Below are 21,872 nucleotides of genomic sequence, written 5' to 3' on the forward strand. Positions count from 1 at the left end.
TGGAAAGACGTAGGGGAAGCTTAAGTACATACTACTAAGTGAAAAAAGCCAATTTGGAAAGGTTATATGCTGTATGATTTCATTATATGATATTCTGGGAAAAGGCAGAACTATGGAGACATTAAAACCATCAGCGGTTGCCAGGGGGTGGGGTGGCGGCGGGGATGAACAGGCAGAGCACAGGGGATTTTTAGGGCAGTGAAACTACTAGGTATGTTACTCTAATGATGAGTACGTGATATTATACATTTGTCCAGACCCACAGAATGTACACCACCAAGAGTGAACCTTAAGGTAAACTCTGGGCTTTGAGTGATGATGATGTCCCAGTGTAGGTTCATCAAATGCACCTGCGGTGGAGGCTACTGGTGGTGAGGGAAGCTGGGCCTGTGTGGGGCGGGGGTGTCTATGGGAACTCTCTGTACCTTCCTGTCAAGTTTGCTGCCAACCGAAAACTGCTCTAAAAAAATAAAGTCTTAATTAAAAAAACAAAAATCTGAAATAATAATAATGATGATGCCATCACTACTGTGACTATCGCCCACTTACTGAGCGCTCATGGTGTCAGGCGCTGCTGAGCCTGCTTTGCACGGACTCTGGAGCCACTAGGCACTATGCGTGGACTCGGAGGGTGGCAGGACCCCCTGGTCAGAGAGCCACATGAAAGTGATTGCTGGTTCAGAGTAGCCCCTGTGGCAGAGGCAGGGAGAATTCCAGCTCAGCCACTTGCTGGGGGCCTTCTGAGGGACTCAGTGTCCACATCTGCAAAATGGAGAAACTAATGCCTGCCATTCTTATTTCATAGGGCCGTGGAGACAGAGGAATGGTGTGACGCACGTTGAAAGGCTTTATTAATGTCAAACAGATGTAAAGTTTGGGTTTGTCCTAAGAATTTTCTTTCCTTCTTACATCTTCTTCTGGCCATTCCTCTTGGTTCCTGAAGTTTTCAGGAATGATTGCTTTAGAAAGTTCTGGCCTACCTTAGCTGTGCTGAGAAATGAAGGGAAAGGTTGTAGAGTGGGCCAGAAAGAGAGGGAGAGGCCCTGATGAAAGAATCCAGGGGCCTGAAGGAGACACCTCTGGCTCTGGGTCCAGGACCCACTCGGCTGCTTTTCTGTCCTGGTGGGCCTCACTAGGGGACCTTGGCTACAGGCCTCTGAGGTCCCTCCCCAGGCCCCTCCTCTGCCCCCACCCTCCCAGCCTGGGGATGGATGGGCTCCAGCTTAAGGCTCTGCCCCAGCTGTCTGCTCAGGTAACACAGGCATCTGCTCACAGCTTTAAAAAATTAGAGGAAACATTGCAAAACTTTATTCATTTTTATCTCAACAAGAATCATTCATCACATCGAAGTCTGCTTCTCTGGGAGATAAGAACAGAGAGAAATCTGTGAAGCCTGACCATCCTAAACCCCTTACGCAACAAGGCGGGGCATAAATGAATAAAATATTTCCCTAGCCAGAATTCCAGAGGCCCAGGGGGTCACAGAGAAGGGGAACATGTCAGGGAGAAGAGAAGGAAGAAGGAAAGAAGCTCCAAGAGAAAGGGGGAGAAGGAAGAAGCTGAGGACCCACTTCATTTGCTGTAAGGGGTGCAAGGGACCCAGTCCAGGTTTTCCCCTGGTTCTCTGTGGGCACAGCCAGGCTTAAGGACCCAGGCAAAGGTATGGCTCCCCTCACCCCACGTGGGGGAAAAGTATCAGGAAGAGCAGTGTGAACACAGGCCGGTGACTTAACCCTCCTGCGTTTCAGTTTCCTGGTCCATACAATGGGGATAATCACAGAACCTACTGCCTGGGGTTACTGTGAAGATTACACGACTTATTACGTGCCTGATTTACTACACGTTTTAGATGTCTTACTGCACATTGGACACATAAAATAGTGCCGGGCACATGGCAGGTGCAGAATGAATGGCAGCTTTCAAAATGCTTCCACAAGGTTCAGAGCAAAGGCACCAGGATTCTATTATTTATTTATTTAATTGTCTAGTTGATTTACAATGTTACAGTAGTTTCAGGTGTACAGCATAGTGATTCAGCATTTTTATAGCTTATACTCCATTTAAAGTTATTATAAAATATTGGCTTTATTTCCCTGTGCTGTACAGTTTACTCTCGTGGCCTATTTATTCTATAGATAATAGTTTCTCTTAATCCCCGACTCCTATCTCGCCCCCCTCCTTTCCTCCCCCCACTGGTAACCAGTAGTTTGTTCTCAATATCTGTGAGTCTGTTTCTGTTTTGCTATATTAATTCGTTTGTTTTATTTTTTAGATTCCACATATAAATGATAACATTCGGTGTTTGTCTTTCTCTGTCTTACTTATCTCAAAGGCGTCAGGAGTCTAAAAACTACATATGTAAAGCTGGTGGACTCTGAATCAGGTGGAAGGATGGCATTAATGTCAGTTTCCTGACTGCAGTGTTGTATTATGGCTATGCAAGATGTTACCACTGTGTGGGGGGGAATGGGGTGAAGGATATAAGGATGCGATCTCTGTATTATTTCTTACAACTGCACGTAAATCTACCACTATCTCAACATAAAAAGTAAAACAATGATTCTCTTTGCTTGGAAAATAAGGTCCACACTCTTGTATACTTGCATATGTAGAGATTACTTTTGAGAGGACATGCAAACTCACCACAGGGCACGCCTCCAGTGAGAGGTCCTGCTTGGTGTATAGTGGGCTGGCCCTGCTTTTCACTTTTGTACCTTCTGAATGTTATACCATAACACACATCACTGATGCAAAGTAATAAGTTAATTTCAAAATTAAAAAAATAAAATGCATTCAGCCCCAGCTTCTTAATAGCCCTGTGATGTTGGCAGCATCACATAACCCGGACTTTACGGATGAGGAAACTGAGGCTCAAAGGTCAAGATTACCCAGGACAAGGACGCAGCTCATCTGGTCCAGAGCTCCGTCCTCGACTTGCCTCCTTTTCACGTGGCAAATGAAGGGGTGGGGCCACTCAGGAAAGCCCAGAAGTCAAGGATGGTCAGCTACACAGTGGAGCCTGGAGGCATCCAACCCAGTGACCATCCTCCCTCACCCCAGACCTGCTGAATCAGAACCTCTGGGGCGGAGAGCTTCTGAAAAACAGCAGTGCAGTTGGAGGTGGTAACGTGGGTTGGCAGAAAAAACTCTAGCCCTGAGGTTAGGGGACCTGGGTTCTCGTCCCCAGACTCTGTTGTCATCTTGTTTACATGGTCTTGGGAAGGTCACCTTCCCCACTCCAGCCTCTGCTTCCTCATGTTGAAATTGAGGACAGTTGGATTAGGCCAGTGATTCTGAGACTCAGTGTGCATCAGGCTTACCTGGAGCACTTGTTAAAACACAGGTTGCTGGGCCCCACCTCCAGAGTTTCTGACTCATCCAGTCTGGGGTAGGGCCCAAGAATTTGACTTCTAACAAGTTTCCCAATGCTGCTGATGCTTCTGGTCCCACTGGAACAGACCATCTCTAAGCTCCCTTCCCTACCGGAGCTGAAGGTCTATGATTTTGAGGACTCTCTCCTCCTACTCTGCTCTGTAAAGTCTCTACAAGTCCTCCCTAGAGTGTATTACCCCTTGAATACCAGACCTGGGCAGTGGGGCTAACTGATATCAGGCAATAGGGAGGTGAGGTCCTTCATAAAAGAAGCACATGGCCCGTGTCCCATGTCCCAGGTGCAGGCAGCCAGCCCGCCAGCAGGGGGCTCCTGGGCACCTTCTCTGCATGGGGAGGACACCAGCTAGGTAGGTCCTGGCAGGATGGCAGGGACAGGGGCTGGGAGGTTGCCAGCAGGCATTCCTGCCCTTAATAACTACCAGACCCTGAGGAATGTGGCTTGCTGAGATCTGGAGGTCACTTCCTTCCCACCTCCCCCCACCACCCATCCACTGCTTCCTTTTCTGGGGGACTGACGTTCAGACACAGAGAGGGCCTGGTAGGGTGGAATAGGAGCCCAGGGTGAGGGTCTGCCCACAGAGGGTCATGCCAAATGATATTCCCTCCACTCAATCGCTTAGAATTGATCCCCCAGTCCTGGTCCCAACCCTCCTGTACCTCATTACCTGGCTCCCACGATGAGCTGGTTTCTGGAAGGATCCAGAGCGAGCTGGGAGAAATCTTGGGCTCCAGGGTAGGTGAAGTTAGAGACCCATGGCTTCAGATCTGGGGGAGGGAGAAGCAGCCATTTGGTTACTGTTGGCCCAGGGGCTCCCAGCTGCACCAGCATCGGACCCAAGAACGGAAGGGCTGCAGTGAGGCAGGGGCACCCTGGAGACCTGGGTTCTGCCTGCCCACCTCTGTGAGCAGCCTGCTGGGGGACTGGGAGTGGGGGTGGTGTCACTGCTCCTGCTTTGTTCCGTAGCTCAGAGAAGGGCTCCACCCACCCCCTAGCTGCACAAAGGGACACCTGTAATCATCCTTGACCCCCCGAGACCCTCACCAGCCACACCAAACATACTGGCAAATCCTGTTCGTTCTCTGAAATCCATCCATCTCGCCCTCTGCACCCTATCCCCCAGCCAAGCCACCATCATCTCTTGCCTGGACTGGTGCCAACAGCATCCTAACTGGCATGGCTTGCACTCTTGCCCCTCCAGCCCATTTCCCACAAGGCAACAAAGTGATCTCTCTAAAATGCAAATCTGGTTATGTCACTCTCTAGCTTAGAACTCTTTAATAGCTCCCAGTTTCCTCCAGGAAAAGTCCCAACTCCTTTGGGTTCTGGCCCCACTGTCCTCCCAAGTAGAATGAATGCCTGGCACATTAGTGATCTAGTGATCCACTGAAAGAATGAAGCTTCTGCTTATACATTCCCCCTTAAACCCTCCACTCCAGCCACACTCAACCAGAACACAGTGCACATCTCCAGATCTATCCCTCAAGAGCCTGCAAACCTTTGCAATTCTATTGTTCCTCAGTGGAACAGTTCCTGTTTGTCCCCACCCCACCTCCTCCAAGAAGCCTTCCCTGACTCCCCCACGCAAGGTGACGGGCTCCCATAGACCTCTTCTTGACTGCCATCAAAGCTCCTATCTCACTGGGTGTCTAATCTGGTAGTTTGCCCTGGGGGACAAGGACAATCTTGCTTCTGGGAGCTCTAGCCTCCTCCCAGCAGCTGGAAGTATTTGAATGAATGTATGAATAATCGTCAACTCCCTTTTGTACAAGAAGCCTCAGGTTTTCAGACAAGACTCCACAGAGGTGGAAGGAATGGAGGGTGGGTGGGCAGTGCCCATCTCTGTCTCCAAGAAGAATCTTCCCAGCCAAGGCCAAAGTCTTTCATGGGGACCAGGTGGGCAGAGGAGACCTCCAAGCCCTCTGGATGGATGGGGCAGTGGTCTGGAGAGGGTACACCTGGGGAACAGTGCCCAGCTGACTTTCCCTCCAAATGGAGAACCACTTCCCCCATCTTGGCTCACAGCCCCTTAATAGCTCTCCTTCAGCCCCTTCTTCATGGATGTGAGGGAACTGACCAGTAAAGAGAGAAAGCTGTGGGGCAGAGGAACTTTCACGCTTTCACGCCGATAGGGTAAAGATGAGGGGAATGTGAGGAGGCCCTGAGATTTCTTCCTCACAGTGTATTAGTAGCTGGCTCCCAGAAGGCCCAGAGTAGTGTGTGTGTGTGTGTGTGTGTGCACGCACGTGCGTGTGTGTGTGTGTGTGTCATCCAAGGGAAATAAATCAGTGCTCATTATCCCTCCACTACAGAGTAAAAGCAACGCTTCATTTCTGCATGGCAGGCAAACACTTAATCGCTCCCTGGAGAACTGAAGGTTTTGCGAGTTGGATGTTTTTCAGAAAACTGTGATATGGACGATTAAAAAAAAGAAGAAAGAAAAACTACAGCAAAATGAAGCAAATCCTTTGTGTCTGCCTCTGCCCTCAGCAGGTGACTATAGGTTGGCAAGAACCATCACGAAGTTGCAATGGCATTTGGGTGATCACAGTATAAGGAATGGATGTGGAGTCGGGTAGGCCGGGTTTTTAGCTGACCTCAGGGCTGCTCTCAGAAATCCTGATAGGATATCATCGTACCTTAGAGACTAAGCCAAGGGTCCTCCTTCTCCAGGAAGCCTTCCTGGATTATAACCTCTCCATCCTGATCTTATTTTGTTCCATATTCTCTCCACCCTTCGCGTTCCATTCATACTGCACGTTTTTGTCACTCTGAATGTGCTCATCAGTTTTCCGGGTGGGGTGTGTGTGTGTGTGAGAGAGAGAGAGAGAGAGAGAGGGGTTGCCATCCCCAGCATACTGGGTGCTCTCCAATAGTAGCAACTGGCTTGCACTTTAATCCCCTTCTTCCATTCTGACAGGGGTATTCCAGATGTGGGCAGCTGAACAGGGGAAGACGTGGCATGACTGGTCTGCGGCAAACCAGGAGAAACTCCATCTGGAGATGGCTCAGCTCAGCCTTCATTCCAACCCTTTCTTGGGGAGAAGGGAGAGGAAGAGGAAACAGGGCAGGAGCCAGGAAGACAGTGGGAGGTGGGGGTGGAGGAGTGGGGGCGGTCCCTTCCAGTTTCTGTCCCTCTTCCTTACCCCGAAGTGACTGACAAGGGCAAGGGGGAAGGGGCAAGGGGGGAGATGCAGCGGGCACAGCGAGGTGATCCTGGGGGAGCTGTCTTTGGAAGGGAGCCAGCTTCCTCTTATTACACAGGCAAACAGGACCAGAGGGAAGGCTGTTGTTAAAACACCGAGCACGTTCTGAGCTCCATGTGCAGTGAACGCTTTGGACAGTGACTTTAAGAGAAAAATGACATTCTCCATGACGTGCCTGTGATTTTAATTATAGTCAATTCAATTACCCACTTTGTGGATTAACCACTGCCAGTGTTAACTCCATACTGGCTTCTCCCTGCCACCTCGAAAGACCAAGCTGTGTCAAAAGGAATAACGTGCAGGCGGGAGAGAAACACAGGTGGATCCCCTTAAAAGAAACCCATAGGAGAAAATTTAACCTTACAAAACAGAAAAACGTCTGTCAGATTCTGCAACTGGCAGCTCCTCTGGGGTATTTAGGGGTTATTCACAGATCAGCCAGGTGTCAGGGGAGAGGGAAACTCACAGCTACAGGGTCAGAAGCCTACTCAACTGTCAGAAGTAAAATGTAACATCTGGAAGCTGGGGGTTGGTGCGGGCTTGGATTATGGCAGCTTCTCTGGAACACGGCATCACCCAGAACATAGTCACCCAACATGAATGGAGTCCCTAGTCTGTGCCCAGCAGAACTAAAGGATGTGGGGAGACAAGAGGACCAGCCCTCATCCAGGACTAACTGCACTGGGAGACCAAAGGGAGCGACATTTAAGGAACAACAGGGACATGAGTACTCAAAGGAAACTTCTTCACCTCTGAGGCCCCGCAGCGTCCAGCTCCGTGCCTGGAGTCAGGTATTGGGTCAGGGGCCCAAGAAAAATTTGGCCAATAGACAGGAAAACCCAAAGCCAGCAGAAAGAGGGAACGGGTGAATTTTGGGGAGGCCAGGAGGCCTGAGGAGGAAAAACAGAGATGACGCCTGTCTCCAGGGCTGTCAGTCTAGGACGGACCATCTCTGCTCACCTGGGGCTCAGGGGATTTCTTAGTCACTCTGTGTCAACTGCCTATGTCACTCTGGGCCTCATTCCTTCCTTCTGAAAGGGGGCGGGGTGGGAAGTCAGGTTCATTCAAGTAATTTACAGCTGAAGATCAGAATGGTGTCAAGGAAGCCAGGCTTTCAAGGAACACATCCTCCACCTCTCCACCCTCCTCCCATCACCAGCCAGTTTGTTCCAGTACAGATCAGCCTGGCTAGGTGACAGGGATTTCCCTGCTCTCCTTCCATTGTCCATGGCCCCAGGATCAGCCAGGCCAACCGTGCCCCAGCAAAGCCCCTGAGAAGAAAGGGCTCATTAGGAGCTGCCACAGGCAGCCCCCGCATGGGGACACGCTCAGGATTCTGCTCCTTGGTCCCTCCCTGCAGTGACAGCCTCCAAGAGCCATCAGAAGTCAGAGGGTGTGCGTGCGTTTTGTAGGTTTAAGGACATTACTAATTTGCTCTAATCCACTTAAGCCTTCGAAGCCTCAGATCCCAGCTCAAACAAGACAGCACGGAGAAGACAGCTGGAAACCCTCCTCCCCGAGACAGGAGCCAGCCCACAGCTGGGAATCCCACACATCTGAAACGCCTCCAGCCTCCCCACCTCGCTGCCCCAACTCCTATCCATACTGCCTTCCCCACCCGCCGAATCCCATGCCCGCCTCGGTCTTATGGATTCATTTCTCCACTCTGGTTTCCATCTTGCCTCTCTCAGCTGGCTGTGTGGAATCACAGAGGATGGGCTGCCACGCATCTGACGGTGGACGCACCTGGTCCCTTTGCGGCGGGGAATGGGAAGAGCCCGGGATGGAGTCAGGAGGCAGATGTGAAGATCTGGCTCTGACAAGTCGCTCCAACCGTCTACACCTCAGCCCTCCCCATTTGTAAACAGAGGTGACAGCCCTTGCCCTGCCTCGCTGCCAGTGTTATTGTGAAGAGGAAATAGGATGGGTGTTTATCACTTAAGAACATGGGGACCCCTGAGACCACATCTGCAGATCCCAGTGTGAGCTCCATCATGGAGGTGATGGATCCTGAAGTGTCGATGTGGTCCTAACACCCCCAGTGACCACCAAACTGGCTAATAGGTTGAGGGAGAACATGCAGGATGCTCCAGGATTTGTGTTTTGTTATGATTTTAGATTATCATCAAATGTATATACTAATTTTAGAAACTTATTGAGAAATTATGGACCCCTCAGAATATGTCCAGTGATTCACAAACTCCAGTCTGGGAAAGACTATGATAAGACACTCTCATGCCCTCCCTTGACAGAAGGAGTTATTTGTCATCAAGGCCCCTTTCCCTGGGGGCTCCCAAGGCGCCAAAGACAGGCATCCCTGCAGCCATCTTACAGCACAGGGAACCTTTCCAGAGATCTCTAGGCACTTCCTAATGAGTGAGTCAGCTTCATTCTTTCCCAGGGTAGCCAAGAAATAGAGCTTGTGCTTCCAGAAGAGCTGGAAGCACAAGATGACCAACCAACCCTTGGCTACAGCACCCCAGGCACCTATAACCTCATTCTCCGGCAAAGGAATTCCAGAGAAAGACCACCTCCTCCCCCAGGGAAGAATGGATGAAGGGCCTGAACAAATTGTCTGGAGACTAAAATCAGATCCCTCGAGCCCATGGCTGCCCATCCTTCTTACATCTATCCCCAGAGGAAGAGTCTCCCGTACCCTACAAGAAATGACTTCCAACAGCCAAAGAGACACTAAGTCCTTCAGGACACAGTCATTGCAAAAAAGGACCGAGAGGGAAGTGGCTCTCACCTGCAAAGGCCACGATGGGGTGTTCCCTCAGGGAGCACAGCTGCTGCTCACTGCTGGGTTCACTGGCGACATCCTGGGAGCTGGCGAGGTGCACCACCAGCAGTGTGAGGCTGGGCGGCAGCAGGGTGATAGCCAGGGGTCCCGGGAACACCATGGTGGGCCCCTCTGTACTCTCAGCTCCTGGAGGCAGGCTGGGGAGAGACCTGAAATGCAAACACTCACTCTCACCACACGCTCCCTCAGCAGCACCCACCTCTCCCGATCTCCTCCGTGCCTGTCGGTAGCCCCACGGGATCTGTTTGTTTGTCTGTTTAAATAAATTTAATTTTTTTTGCAATACTTAAGAGTTTGCTCTGCTCTAGTAATGTAAAGTTATAGATCATACCTTGAAAGCTAATTTCCCTTGTAATGGTATTCTGGACAAAACTGACAAATTATAGAGATTTTTCTATTATGATCCCAAATGGCTTAAAATTTATTTTAATGATAAAGGTGGTATCTTAGGGATTTTAATAAATGGAGTTAGGACAAGTGGGTAGTCATTTGTAAAAAGATAAATTTAGATCCATAACTCACACCAACTAGGAAAAATTCCACTGGATGAAAGGTTTAAATGTTAAGGATAAAACCAGAAAAATACTAGAAGAAAATGTGGGCAGAATTCTTCATAACCTTGGAGTGGAGAACCACGACTCCAAATCCAGAAGGTATTAAAGAAAAGATTGACAAATTTAACTACATAAAACCCACAAACTTCTGCATGCTCCCTCTCTCCCCAAAGCAAACATCAAGCAAAATCAAACGGCAAATGGCAAGAAAGGGAAAAAGATTTGCAGTTCATGTCAGAGACAAGGGGCTAATATTCCTAATATACAAAGAATTCCTGAGAATTAAGAGGAGAAAGACCAACAGTCCAGTAGAAAAATGGCAAAGAATATAAATACAAACAGGACTTAAAAATATGAACGACGCTATTCTCACTCATAATAAGAGCAACACAAATGAAAACTTGGACTGAGATATCGTTGTTCACCTGTCAGTTTAGCACATATCCAAGTGAGATGACAGTTCTTGGTGACGCAGTGGAAAAAGGGGCGCTCTCATGTACTGCTGGTGGGTGGGCAAAATTGTACAACCCGATGGAGAGGGATTTGGCAACATCTGGCAAAACAACAGAGGCATTTACCCTTTGACCTAATTCCTGGGAGTAAAGTGGTCGCCCGATCCACAAGCTGTGACCAGTCTGAGATAAGATAAAATGAATTTGGAGAGTGGTTTTTAAAACCTTTATAGTAATTTGACAGAGCACATTTTTTTTTTTTTTTTTTTTTTTTTGCGGTACACGGACCTCTCACTGTTGTGGCCTCTCCCGTTGCGGAGCACAGGCTCCGGACGCGCAGGCTCAGCGGCCATGGCTCAAGGGCCCAGCCGCTCCGCGGCATGTGGGATCTTCCCAGACCCAGGCACGAACCCGTGTCCCCTGCATCAGCAGGCGGACTCTCAACCACTGTGCCACCAGGGAAACCCGACAGAGCAATTTTTATGTCTATTGGATGTAATAACAAAATATGTGGACTTGTATTTTGCCTAGATTTTTTTTTTCAATTCACTCCTCAAGGAATTTGCTTTTATTGAATTTTACATAAGTATCCATCTGCGACAGATTGTAAATTGAAAGGTAAAACCTGCTCCTTCACCACAGTTAGTTAAGAAACGAAAATAGACTATAAGCGCACCTGCACACAGGCAAAGTGACTTATGCACAAGATTATTCCTTGTGGTATTTTTTGAAATAACAAAAGACAGGAAACAACCAAATATCCAGCAACTGGAGACTCCCTAAATAAGCCACGCTATGTCTTTGGAAGGGAATATGATGCAGCTCCAGAAAAGAATGGGGGTTTGCTCCAGATTTTGCTATGGAGGAATCTCCAGGTATATTAAATGAAAAAAGAAAGGTGCAGAACAGTGTAATAGCACCTTTTGGGTAAAAAAAGAGGGTAGAGGACTTCCCTGGTGATGCAGTGGTTAAGAATCCGCCTGCCAATGCAGGGGACATGGGTTCAAGCCCTGGTCCGGGAAGATCCCACATGCCGCAGAGCAACTAAGTCTGTAGGCCACGACTACTGAGCCTGTGCTCTAGAGCCCATGAGCCACAACTGCTGAGCCCGTGTGCCCAGAGCCCGTGCTCCGCAATAAGAGAAGCCCCCGCTCGCCGCAACTAGAGAAAAACCCGTGCGCAGCAACGAAGACCCAACGCAGCCAAAAATAAAAATAAATAATAGATAAATTTCTTAAAAAAGAGGGTAGAAATAAGAATATATATTTATATTTGCTGTATTAGCATTACAATACAATGGAAAAATAAACCAAAACTAATTCTTTAAAAAATGGTTACTTAAAAGTAGCAAAATGGTGATCCAGTCTTCTCAATATATACCTTTTTATTTTATTTTCATTTTTGAATATTAAATATGTTTAATACCTATTCAATAAAAATTTTAAAAACCTTTTAAAAATTAGTGTTGGTTCCCTGAAACTTGTAATATGGAGCTGCCCAACGGTTCCTCTGGAGCCTGACCAGACCCTCTGAATCAGTTCCCGCCTCTTTCCTTCCCCGGGCCATCCAATGTGTCACCAAGCCCTGTTGATCCCACATCCCTCACATGTCCTTAACCCACTCAGTGACCTCTTTGATGTCACTTTCATTATTTGTGAAGTGAAAGGTTGAACTAGATCAGGGATTCCCCGTTGGGATAGGAGCAAATCAGAATCACTTCCACTGGGGGCGGAGTCCTGGGGCCAGCAGGTAAGTGATCCCAAAGGTGATTGTGATGAACCTCCCCAAGCCCTAGAGGCCCCTGGGTTTCCTTCATGCTCTTTTTGCTCCTAACCCCTCCTCTCTCTTCCCTCCCTACTGCCACTACTTACTCAAGGTCTGGAAAGCTACATTAGGATGATTTTCTTCTTAAGTTTCCTCACTTGTGTGTGCAATGGTATTAAAACCTATCACTGCATTGCTGCAAGGCTTCCAGAAGTACCCCAGTGACTACACCGTCCATGCACCCTTACCCTACCCCATCCTGCACCCCACGGGTCATTAGTCCCCGGAGCACCTCTTTCATTCCTTCATTCTCAGGCTCAATTCTGTCCCTCCCCAGGAGAGCCTGGCCATCTCTCTGAGCAGAGACCCTCTGGGAGGGAGGTTTGGCTCAAACTTATTCCCTGAAGCGATGTTTCACACACTTGTTCACTAGAACTTATTCCTCAGCGCTAAGCTGGGTCCTTCCTGCTGCAAAGGGCTTGGCACTGCTGTCCTATCCTGGGTGCCCATCATCTCCTTTCCTTGACTCTGATTCCTGGCCTTGGGGGAGTGTGGAATCAACAGGCAAGGCCAACCCTCTGGAGCCAGTCAACCTGAGTTTAAATCCCAGCCTTCTCCTTACCAGCTGTGCGACTCTAGGAAAAAATACTTAACCTCTCCCTGCCTTAGTTTCCCCGAATTGGGAGTGAGCATAACAATATCAACTCCCTCAGCAGTTGTAAAAGTTAAGGGAGTTACAGGTGGCTATATCTGCGGGTTCTGCCTCTAACCAACCGTGGATCGAAAATATTTGGGGGAAAAAAATTCCAGAAAGTTCCAAAAAGCAAAACTTGAACTTGCCATGCTCCCAGCAACTATTTACATAGCATTTGCATTGCATTAGGTATTATAAGTAATCTAGAGATGATTTAAAGTATATGAGAGGATGTGCATAGGTTATATGCAAATACTACACCATTTTATATAAGGTAGTTGAGCATCGGAGGGTTTTGGTATGGCGGCGCTGTTTCTGGAACCAATCCCCCATGGATACTGGAGTGTATTACCTTTTTTGTTTTTTTTAAACATCTTTATTGGAGTATAATTGCTTTACAATGGTGTGTTAGTTTCTGCTGTATAACAAAGTGAATCAGCTATACATATACATAAACCCCCATATCTCCTCCCTCTTGCGTCTCCCTCCCTACCTTTTAAAGGCCTAGAACAGTGCCGGCAGAGACTGAGCATCAATTAGAGCTATTCTGGTGCCCCGAAGGAAGAGGAGCGGGGAGGACTGGGGAAATCCCCTTGAGCCCTTGCGGTGGATGCCTTTTATTCTTTCCTCCACTCTCCCTCCCCCTCCCTGTTCTGTGTCTGGACTGCATCGGGGCCCCCTTCCCTCTGGTCAATAGGGGGAACTGGCATAAGATGGGGAGGGGGAGGGAGGGAGGGAGGAAGGAGGGGCTGCTGCGTCCCTCCACAGAAGGTCAGAGCTCATTCCTGCAGCTTCTCGGCCTCCAGGTTTCCACAATCGCTCCCCACTTCCTCCCTTCAGGCCTGGGGGTGTACTGCCCCCTGGTTATCAGCCCCAGGGTATTGCACAGTGAGCCTTCCCATATGGTTCCCCAAACCCTTCCCACACCTCTGTCAACAGTTCCTTTATTAAACTGGCCTCACATTTCCCAGTTTGCGTGTGCCATCTGTTTCCTATGGGGACCCTGACTGATATTAACACCTAATTGTCAATGTTCAATGCATATGCAAGCATACTCTTTTTAGACCTTAGCTGGGGCTTTTCTTCCTTTGGCCTCTCAGGAAACATACACCCCCATATCTCCTCCCTCTTGCGTCTCCCTCCCTACCTTTTAAAGGCCTAGAACAGTGCGGCAGAGACTGAGCATCAATTAGAGCTATTCTGGTGCCCTGAAGGAAGAGGAGCGGGGAGGACTGGGGAAATCCCCTTGCGCCCTTGCGGTGGATGCCTTTTATTCTTTCCTCCACTCTCCCTCCCCCTCCCTGTTCTGTGTCTGGACTGCATCGGGGCCCCCTTCCCTCTGGTCAATAGGGGGAACTGGCATAAGATGGGGAGGGGGAGGGAGGGAGGGAGGAAGGAGGGGCTGCTGCGTCCCTCCACAGAAGGTCAGAGCTCATTCCTGCAGCTTCTCGGCCTCCAGGTTTCCACAATCGCTCCCCACTTCCTCCCTTCAGGCCTGGGGGTGTACTGCCCCCTGGTTATCAGCCCCAGGGTATTGCACAGTGAGCCTTCCCATATGGTTCCCCAAACCCTTCCCACACCTCTGTCAACAGTTCCTTTATTAAACTGGCCTCACATTTCCCAGTTTGCGTGTGCCATCTGTTTCCTATGGGGACCCTGACTGATATTAACACCTAATTGTCAATGTTCAATGCATATGCAAGCATACTCTTTTTAGACCTTAGCTGGGGCTTTTCTTCCTTTGGCCTCTCAGGACATGGAAGGTGGTAAGGCAGCTGCCCTCCCCCCATTATTCCCAACCCTCCCCCTGCCCTACGCTTCTTTCCCAGGCCTCCCTGCCACTCCCAGAATCCCCAGGTCTGGCCCTCTGCCTGGCCAGATTCTGAGTGCCCCCAGCCTGAATTAGGAGCACATCCTAGGCCCCTTCCTCTCCCCCAGACCCCAGGCCTAAAAATACCTAATTTCCGCAGCAGAAGTTCTGCTCACATTACGGTTTTCATGTAAATATGTCCTCCAAGTCCCTCCTGAATCAATAATTGCTAGATTAATATCACTCTGTCCACCTGGCCCCAGCACAGCACATCTGCTGCTTGAGGAGAAGGGAAGGGTACACGGCATAGGAATGAGGGCGGGAAGGACTGAGGGCAGAACCTGGATTCCCATCTCCTCTGCTCAGGCGAGGGAGGAGAAAAGAGGGAGAGAGAGCCCGAGCAGTCGATGGACATGTAAGCGGCTCGCAGACCACAGTCACCCAGAGACAGGCAGACTCTGATTAGGGAGCAGACAGGAAGAGTCTTTGTTCCGGTGAGGGTTCTGATCCTGAGGCTGCGGGGTGGCGGAGGTGTTGACTTCACAATGCCACAGGGGCCGTGCCCAGCCTATTTGACAACCACCTTCAATGACCTCCTCTGCCCTTGGCAAAGAAGCCGGGAGATCCTAAGAGGGGTACAGAGGAGGAACAGAAGGAACCGGGTGGCAAGGGATGGGGCCGGAGCATGGGGTGCAGATGGCCAGGGCTCCGTGAACCAGGGCCTGGAGATGCCAGCAGAGCAGGGGCTGCCATAGTGAAAAAAGGAGGCAGTTAACCTCCACATCACTGAGAGGGTTACAGGGTCTGACTTCTTGAACCCTTTCTAGATCCTTGGGGTGGGGCCTGACTTCCCAACTCCCAAGAATTCCCCATCTTTGGAAATGATCTACGCCCCCATCCACACGTTAAAGGGGTGGACCCTCAGCAGCCTTACACACCTTATCCCCGCCCCCCCACCATAGCTGCCTGCACCCAGGGAAGTCACGTGGTCAAAACAGACCAATCAGATGCTCTCCCTGGCCATTTGGGTGTATGCTTCCCACCCCCAACCCCAGGGTCAAGTCAGTCTTTTCAGAGGAACCTGGAACACTAATGGCCCCATGGGGGCGCTGTCTTCCACCTGTCCTGTGGGCTGAGGAGAGAAGCAGAAGTCAGAGACCAGTGGCAGGAGAGAGCAGTCTCCCTGGGACGCTGCCAGCCTTCTAGTTCCCAGTTCTAGCCCTTTCCTGAGGTCTGACTACGTTCTACTTCCGTGAGCCACCAGCTCCCAGATCTTTGTAATCAAAGTCCCTGTTTTTGCCTAAGCTTGTTGGAGTTGTGTCAGACCAGGAGTCGCCTACACACTATTGCCTCTTGGGTGTCCATTCTTGCCCTCCTTCTTCCTAAAGGCACCTGTGCATCACTGGGGGTAAGGTGGAGGCAGCTTGCCCTGCTCAGGGCCTGTCCTGGCCTTCAGACCAGTGGCCAGGGAGACACGCAAGGAAGTCACTTGCGGCCTGCGGGGACGTATCTGAGAAGGCTCCTTTCCCGCCTGGCCTGAAGATAGGACAACCCTGCATCTTTAGGTGACCTCTAGCCACATGATAAGGATCGTGGTGCAGAGAGACAGGAACCTGGGCTGTTGATGACAGAATCAGCTCTGCTCTGCCTACCGCCAGGCGTCTTTCTCATGTTTGACCGTCACACTTCTGTGTCTGTTCCTTGTTTGTAAAATGGGGAGAATAATAATACCTCCCTCGCAGAGTTGCTGCAAACATTGAATGAGTTATTTTGTCTAGTAGGCTTAGATCAGCACCTGCCACAAAGCAGATGCTGTGTAAGGGTTGGCTATTATTATTATTATTGAATAATTCACTCCTAATTTAAGCCCTTTTTTTCAGGCCTCAGATATCATTAGCCAAGCACGATTCCTATTCCACACAGTTTGGTTTCTCATACCTACAACCAACACGCCTAAGACAAACAGAAATTTCTATTTCTATTATGTTTTTCTAGTCTGACATGAAAATAATCATAGAATTTCTCCACTAGCAGTGCATAGCAGAGGTCATCCCACCTTCTTGAGGCTTTAGAGTACCACGGAAAGTCTGGAGCTTGGGAGGCTGCAGGACCTGAGTGCAAACCTTAGTTCTGTCACCTGTAAAATATGGCTAATATGTCCTTGCCTTGGATAGAATGATTGTCACGCTCCCAGAACTAAGTCTAGCACAGAGTAGGTCTTTTATGAAATCCATTTGTATGAAAGTTTCATGTACATAAAACATTCAACTAGTCACTTAAATGTCTTCCCAGGTTCACCCATGCATTTGTTAATACAATACTTTACTGAGCATTTGCTGAATACCTACTATGTGCAGGTTCCTATATAGATAAAGGATGTGAGGGAGGTGGAACGTCACAGGATAAAAGTTTGGCCCCTACCTTCAAGGAGCTTATGGTTCACTAGAGGAGCGGAGACAGTCGCCCATGGCACGAGAAGTCACTAGGCAGAGACAGTGACCTGGACCTGGGGTCTGGATGGTAAGGGGTCACTGGAAGCCTGTATTTCGCCCTGTCTCCAAGCGCTTGTCACTGGCACTGGGGCGGGGTGCTCTAGGAGAGGGGGAGGGAGAGCAGCACAAGCTGACTCTTGCTATTTTCGGAAACCCTCAGTGACAAGGAAAGCATTTTCCCAAAGCCTTGGCCAGAGCTTCTGTTGCCTTCTCTCCCGCTGCTACCCCAATTCCCTGTGGTCCTCAATATGGGGTCACTGTAATGGTGCCTGGAGCCGTGTGAATGTGTGTGTGTGTGTGTGCGCGTGTGTGAGAGAGAGAGAATGCACACCCACGCGGACCGCCCCTTGAGACTCCTCGCCTTCTATGGGACTTGTCCAGGGCTCATTTTCCCAGCTCAGATGGTGGGAGGAGGATTAGCTGCAACTGTGGGAGGGGATGAAATAGCTGACAGAGAGTGAAGGAGAGAGAAAGAAGGGCAGAGGGCCAGGTCTGGGACTGTTGGAAGGCCCGCAGTCCTAGAGGGACCTTTGCTCCTGTCTGGCTCTCTGGGGCGAAGGAGGAGGGAGACAGGGGTGGAGAGAGAGAGAGAGAGAGAGAGAGAGGGAGAGAGAGAGAGCCCACACCTGCCTCCGGCAGGAGACGCTGAAAGGCCGCACTGAGGACCATCGGGTCATCCGCCATCCCATTCAGTTTAAGGATGAACGAGGGGGTGTCCCAGTTCCCCTGCAGGTTATGGTCCCACAAGAGATTGAAGCATGAGGAGAGGATGAGCAGGAAGCAGATTCCAAGGTGCCCTGGGAAAGGGAAGTGAGAGGATGCCGGTGGGATGGAGGTCTATATCCTCATGTAGAAGGTAGAACTCAAATAGGGCCTTGAGGGAAGAAGAGGAGCTCGCCCAGCCGTCGGGGCAAAGCGCATTCCAGACTGTCGGAATGGTAAGTGCACAGGCAGAGACTTGGCCCTTGTCCATCCCTGCATAATCTAGCGAGGCTGGAGAAATGGGCAGCAGGAGATGAGCCTGCAAAGGAAGACCAAGGCCAAATCATGGAGACTTTAGCATGAACCTGAAGCATCAGGAGGTTTCCTTCTGCTGAAAAGGAGGACATGTCGATGGTTTGGGGCAGGGGAAGGATGTGGCTGGATCTGTGCTTTGGAAAGTTAGGTGGCAGCGGGCAGCGGGTGGGATGGGTTAGAGCAGGCCACCTGTCTGCAGCACAACTCTGAGAAGTGGAATTAGGTGCACTCAGAGCACAGGTGGATCTCAGCCCCCACTGGCACCCAGTGGAGAACACAACAGCCCAACTGCAGTGGGTGGCCCTGCATAGAAGCCGGGAGGGTCTGGAGGACCAGGTAGGAGGGGCATGGGTCACAGAGCTGAACCAAGGCAGCAGTGGAGACCACTCAGATTACTGCTGCAAGGGGGTTGTCTCCAGAGCAGCCAGGGATCTCTTTTCATTTGACTGATTAAAAAAAAGGTATAATGAGAAAGGAAAAGACAACCTATGACCTCGAATAAACGTGGCTGCTGCCTGTTGAGATCGTGCCAGGCGCTGTGCCAAGCTCTTTCCCTGCAAGATCTCACAGCAGTTTGGCAAGAAAGCTGAGAGCTGCCAAGAGATCACCATTCTCAGCTGATGAGAGGAAACAGAGGTGAGCAAAACTGAGGAGCATGCCCAAGCTCCCAGCACCAGGTGATCACAGAGTGGGGATTTGAATCCGGGACTGTGTGCTGCAGAAGCCCACTTCTCAGCCACTCCACACACCGCCCTCCCACGAGGAGGACTGGCCCCAGCCCTCCTGGCACCTGCTGAGCCCTGGCTGCGGACACTCTCTAAGCAGCCTTTGGAGTTTCATTTGGTTTCCTGAGTCGGCTTCCAGACCAGGGAGAGTGCTTTCCGGAGATTAAGCCGACTTCCGGCCGCAAATCAGTCTCCTGTGAGTTTGGCTGTGGAGGCCAGTTTTTCCAGGTCCTGAGCGGCTCTGGAGAAAGACATTCCAGAGGTTGGACGGTCAGGGCAGGGTCCAGAGCCCCACACCCAGTGCACTGACAGTTGCTTGGCAGCCCTGGGCTCCAGCCTAGACTGGACAGCCAGGGGCCAGGGTGGGTGGGAGAGAGTGAGATGCTCCTTTCCGTCCCCACCTCAGCTCAGCCCTCGAGCCCTTGGGGACCCTCAGGGAAGGGGGCTCAGCTGGTTCTCCTTCCCGGGCCCCTCCCTCCTTGCTTCGATTCAAAGTCTCCACTTGGCTGCCTGCCTGGGAAAGGAGAAAAAGAGAAGGAAAAGAAAAGAAGAGGAAATAGGGGGAACCAAGAGCAGGAAAGAATGCAATCTGCCTTCGGTCTGGTGGGGAGGGAAAGGTGTGGGGAGGGGGGCGCTCCTCCCTCCCCCTCCCCCTGCCCCTGCCCAGGACCAGGAATGCCATCTTCCCACCCACCCATCACTCACCACTTGGGGGGCAAAGCTTAGCCAAGCTCAGCACAAAGATAAAACTGAGATGCAGATTCCTTCCCATTGCTCTGAATAGAGCAGATTGGATACGGATTTCTCTCTTTTCTTCCCATCTAGACCATCTGGTCGACGGGGGCCCCAGAGAAGGTTGGGACCAGGTGGGGGAGGGGCAGAGGCTCGGAAAGACTTCCCAGCACTTTTCAGCTCTGGAACCTGAGGGTGAGGGTATGGGATACCACCCCCACCCCTACCCCCTTTCCCAGGGGCAAGTTCATTCCCTGTCTTTGCACTCTGCTGTCCAGGCTGGGCCGGGCTAGGCTGGCGTCTCCTCTCCTTGGTCTATTCCTAGCAAACTCCAAGTCATGCATTTGTCCCATCAGTGTTTGGCATGCTTCCTGCAGTCCCACCCGCATCCCCCTAACTGCAAGTAAACCTATGGGGAAGATAAAAGGAAAAGTGTGATCACAGAAAGTTTAATAGGAAGGGCTCTTAAAGATCATTTGTTTCAACCCTGTATTTTATAGATGAGGAAAGTGAAGCTTGAGATTGGGCAGGGAGCTGGTGGGAAAACCAAGACTAAATAATAACAACAAAGACCATGCTATTATGTATCAGGCAGTGCTCTATGCTCTTTATATTATGCCATTTAATTCACACAATAATCCTATGGAGCAGGTACTATTCTCATCCCCAATTTCATGGGGAAACTGAGGCGCAGACCAGCTAAGTAACTCACATAAGGTCAAACAGGTAGAAGTCAGACCCAAACCCAGGCAGCCGAGCTCCAGAGCCTGCCCCTTGCAGTCTCAGTGCACCACACAGGAAAATGGCATTATTGGACAAAGCCTTGTGAGCAGAGTCCGGGCCTGGAGGGCTTCTTGCCGGAGCTCAGGCTGCTCCGGCAAACATCTGCAGACGGGGAAAGCTTAAAAGTGCAGTCCACAGCCATTCTGCATTTATCATCAGTCTGGACTTGCTCCTATGAACAGAGTATGTCAACACGAGGTCAGGACTGAAAACAAGAATAGAAAGGGAATATTTACATCACTTTGCACAACAAGCAAGTGTGAACCTCGTGAGGGCAACTCTGTAGGGGACGGCATGTGGGTGGAGGCGGGCGGACCAGACACAGGAGGAGAGAACCTGGCATTCAGGGACACGCCATGGATTGGAACCAGGACCCTGCCTCACGGTTGCAGCGCAGCTTAAATGAAATTAGGTGAGCAGCATATTTGGTTCATACGTTGTCAGACAAATACGGTGAACGGTGGTGGCGGTGCTCACCCTAAGGTGATATGCCCATGAGTAGGAATTTTTTTCTGTTTTCCAAACATTCTGTAATATTTAATTGTTTTGGCAAGGAGAAGGAAACAAAGGAGACTTGCCTACTTTAATTGCTGGAATTAAATGCTAAGGATGTTGCCAAACGCAAATCAAGCTTATCTATTCATTAGAGCAGCCTCCTTTTTCTCCTCCCCGTGGGCAAGCTCTCCATGGAAATATTTTGCTATCAGATAGGCCGTTTCTGTATAAAATGACAACTGCATTTGAAAACATTCCTACAGCTCAAAAACAGCCCACGAATCCAGCTAAAGGCCTGGGCTTCCTTGGGGTTTCAATGACAGATCCTCCTGCTCAAAAGAAACCTTTGTGGGGAGGGTCCATTTCTATTCACTCACCAGAGCATGGTTCTCAACACCTGGAGAGGCAGTTCTAGAACCCAAAGAACCCCTACAGGAAGGCGTGGTGCTGATGGTCACCCACAGTGTGTGTTCCTAATCCCACTGACTTTAAAATGGTTAAAATAGGTTGGTGGGACTGTAAAACGGTGCAGCTGCCATGGAAAACAGCATGGCAGTGCCTCAAGAAAAATATAAATAGAATTACCACGTGATCCAGCGATTTCACTTCTGGGTACAGGCATACGTCATCGTATTGCGCTTTGCTTTATTGTGCCAATAGCAGATACTGTTTTGTTTTTGCTTGTTTGTTTGAACAAATTGAAGGTGTGTGGCAACCCTACCTTGAACGAATCTATCGGTGCCATTTTCCAACAGCATTTGCTCACTGCATTTCCTCTGCTCTCTGTCACATTTTGGTAATTCTTGCAATATTTCAAACTTTTGCATTATTATTATATTTGTTATGGTGACCTGTGATCAGTGCCCTCTGATGTTACTATTGTCATTGTTTTGGCTTCTTTTTTTTTTCGGTTGTGCGGCTTGTGGGCTGTTAGTTTCACACCAGGGACTGAAC

General features: G+C 50.0%; 1 protein-coding gene across 4 annotated transcripts in view; it reads right to left on the reverse strand.

Moving 5' to 3' along the window:
- SEMA5B (semaphorin 5B) overlaps nucleotides 1–21,872 on the reverse strand; it is a 125,924-nt gene that overhangs the window by 32,346 nt on the left and 71,706 nt on the right. For all 4 annotated transcript variants that reach the window (XM_024756518.1, XM_024756517.1, XM_024756520.1 and 1 more), the window contains exons 2-3: nucleotides 9,347–9,549; nucleotides 4,059–4,158 (exon numbers count right to left, since the gene is read on the reverse strand). In XM_024756518.1, coding sequence (XP_024612286.1) covers nucleotides 4,059–4,158; nucleotides 9,347–9,500 — 254 coding nt within the window. In that variant the 5' untranslated portion in view covers nucleotides 9,501–9,549. The remainder of the gene's footprint in view (nucleotides 1–4,058; nucleotides 4,159–9,346; nucleotides 9,550–21,872) is intronic.

Source organism: Neophocaena asiaeorientalis, unplaced genomic scaffold, assembly GCF_003031525.2.
Source record: "Neophocaena asiaeorientalis asiaeorientalis breed wild unplaced genomic scaffold, Neophocaena_asiaeorientalis_V1.1 scaffold22, whole genome shotgun sequence".
Taxonomy (NCBI): Eukaryota; Metazoa; Chordata; class Mammalia; order Artiodactyla; family Phocoenidae; genus Neophocaena; species Neophocaena asiaeorientalis.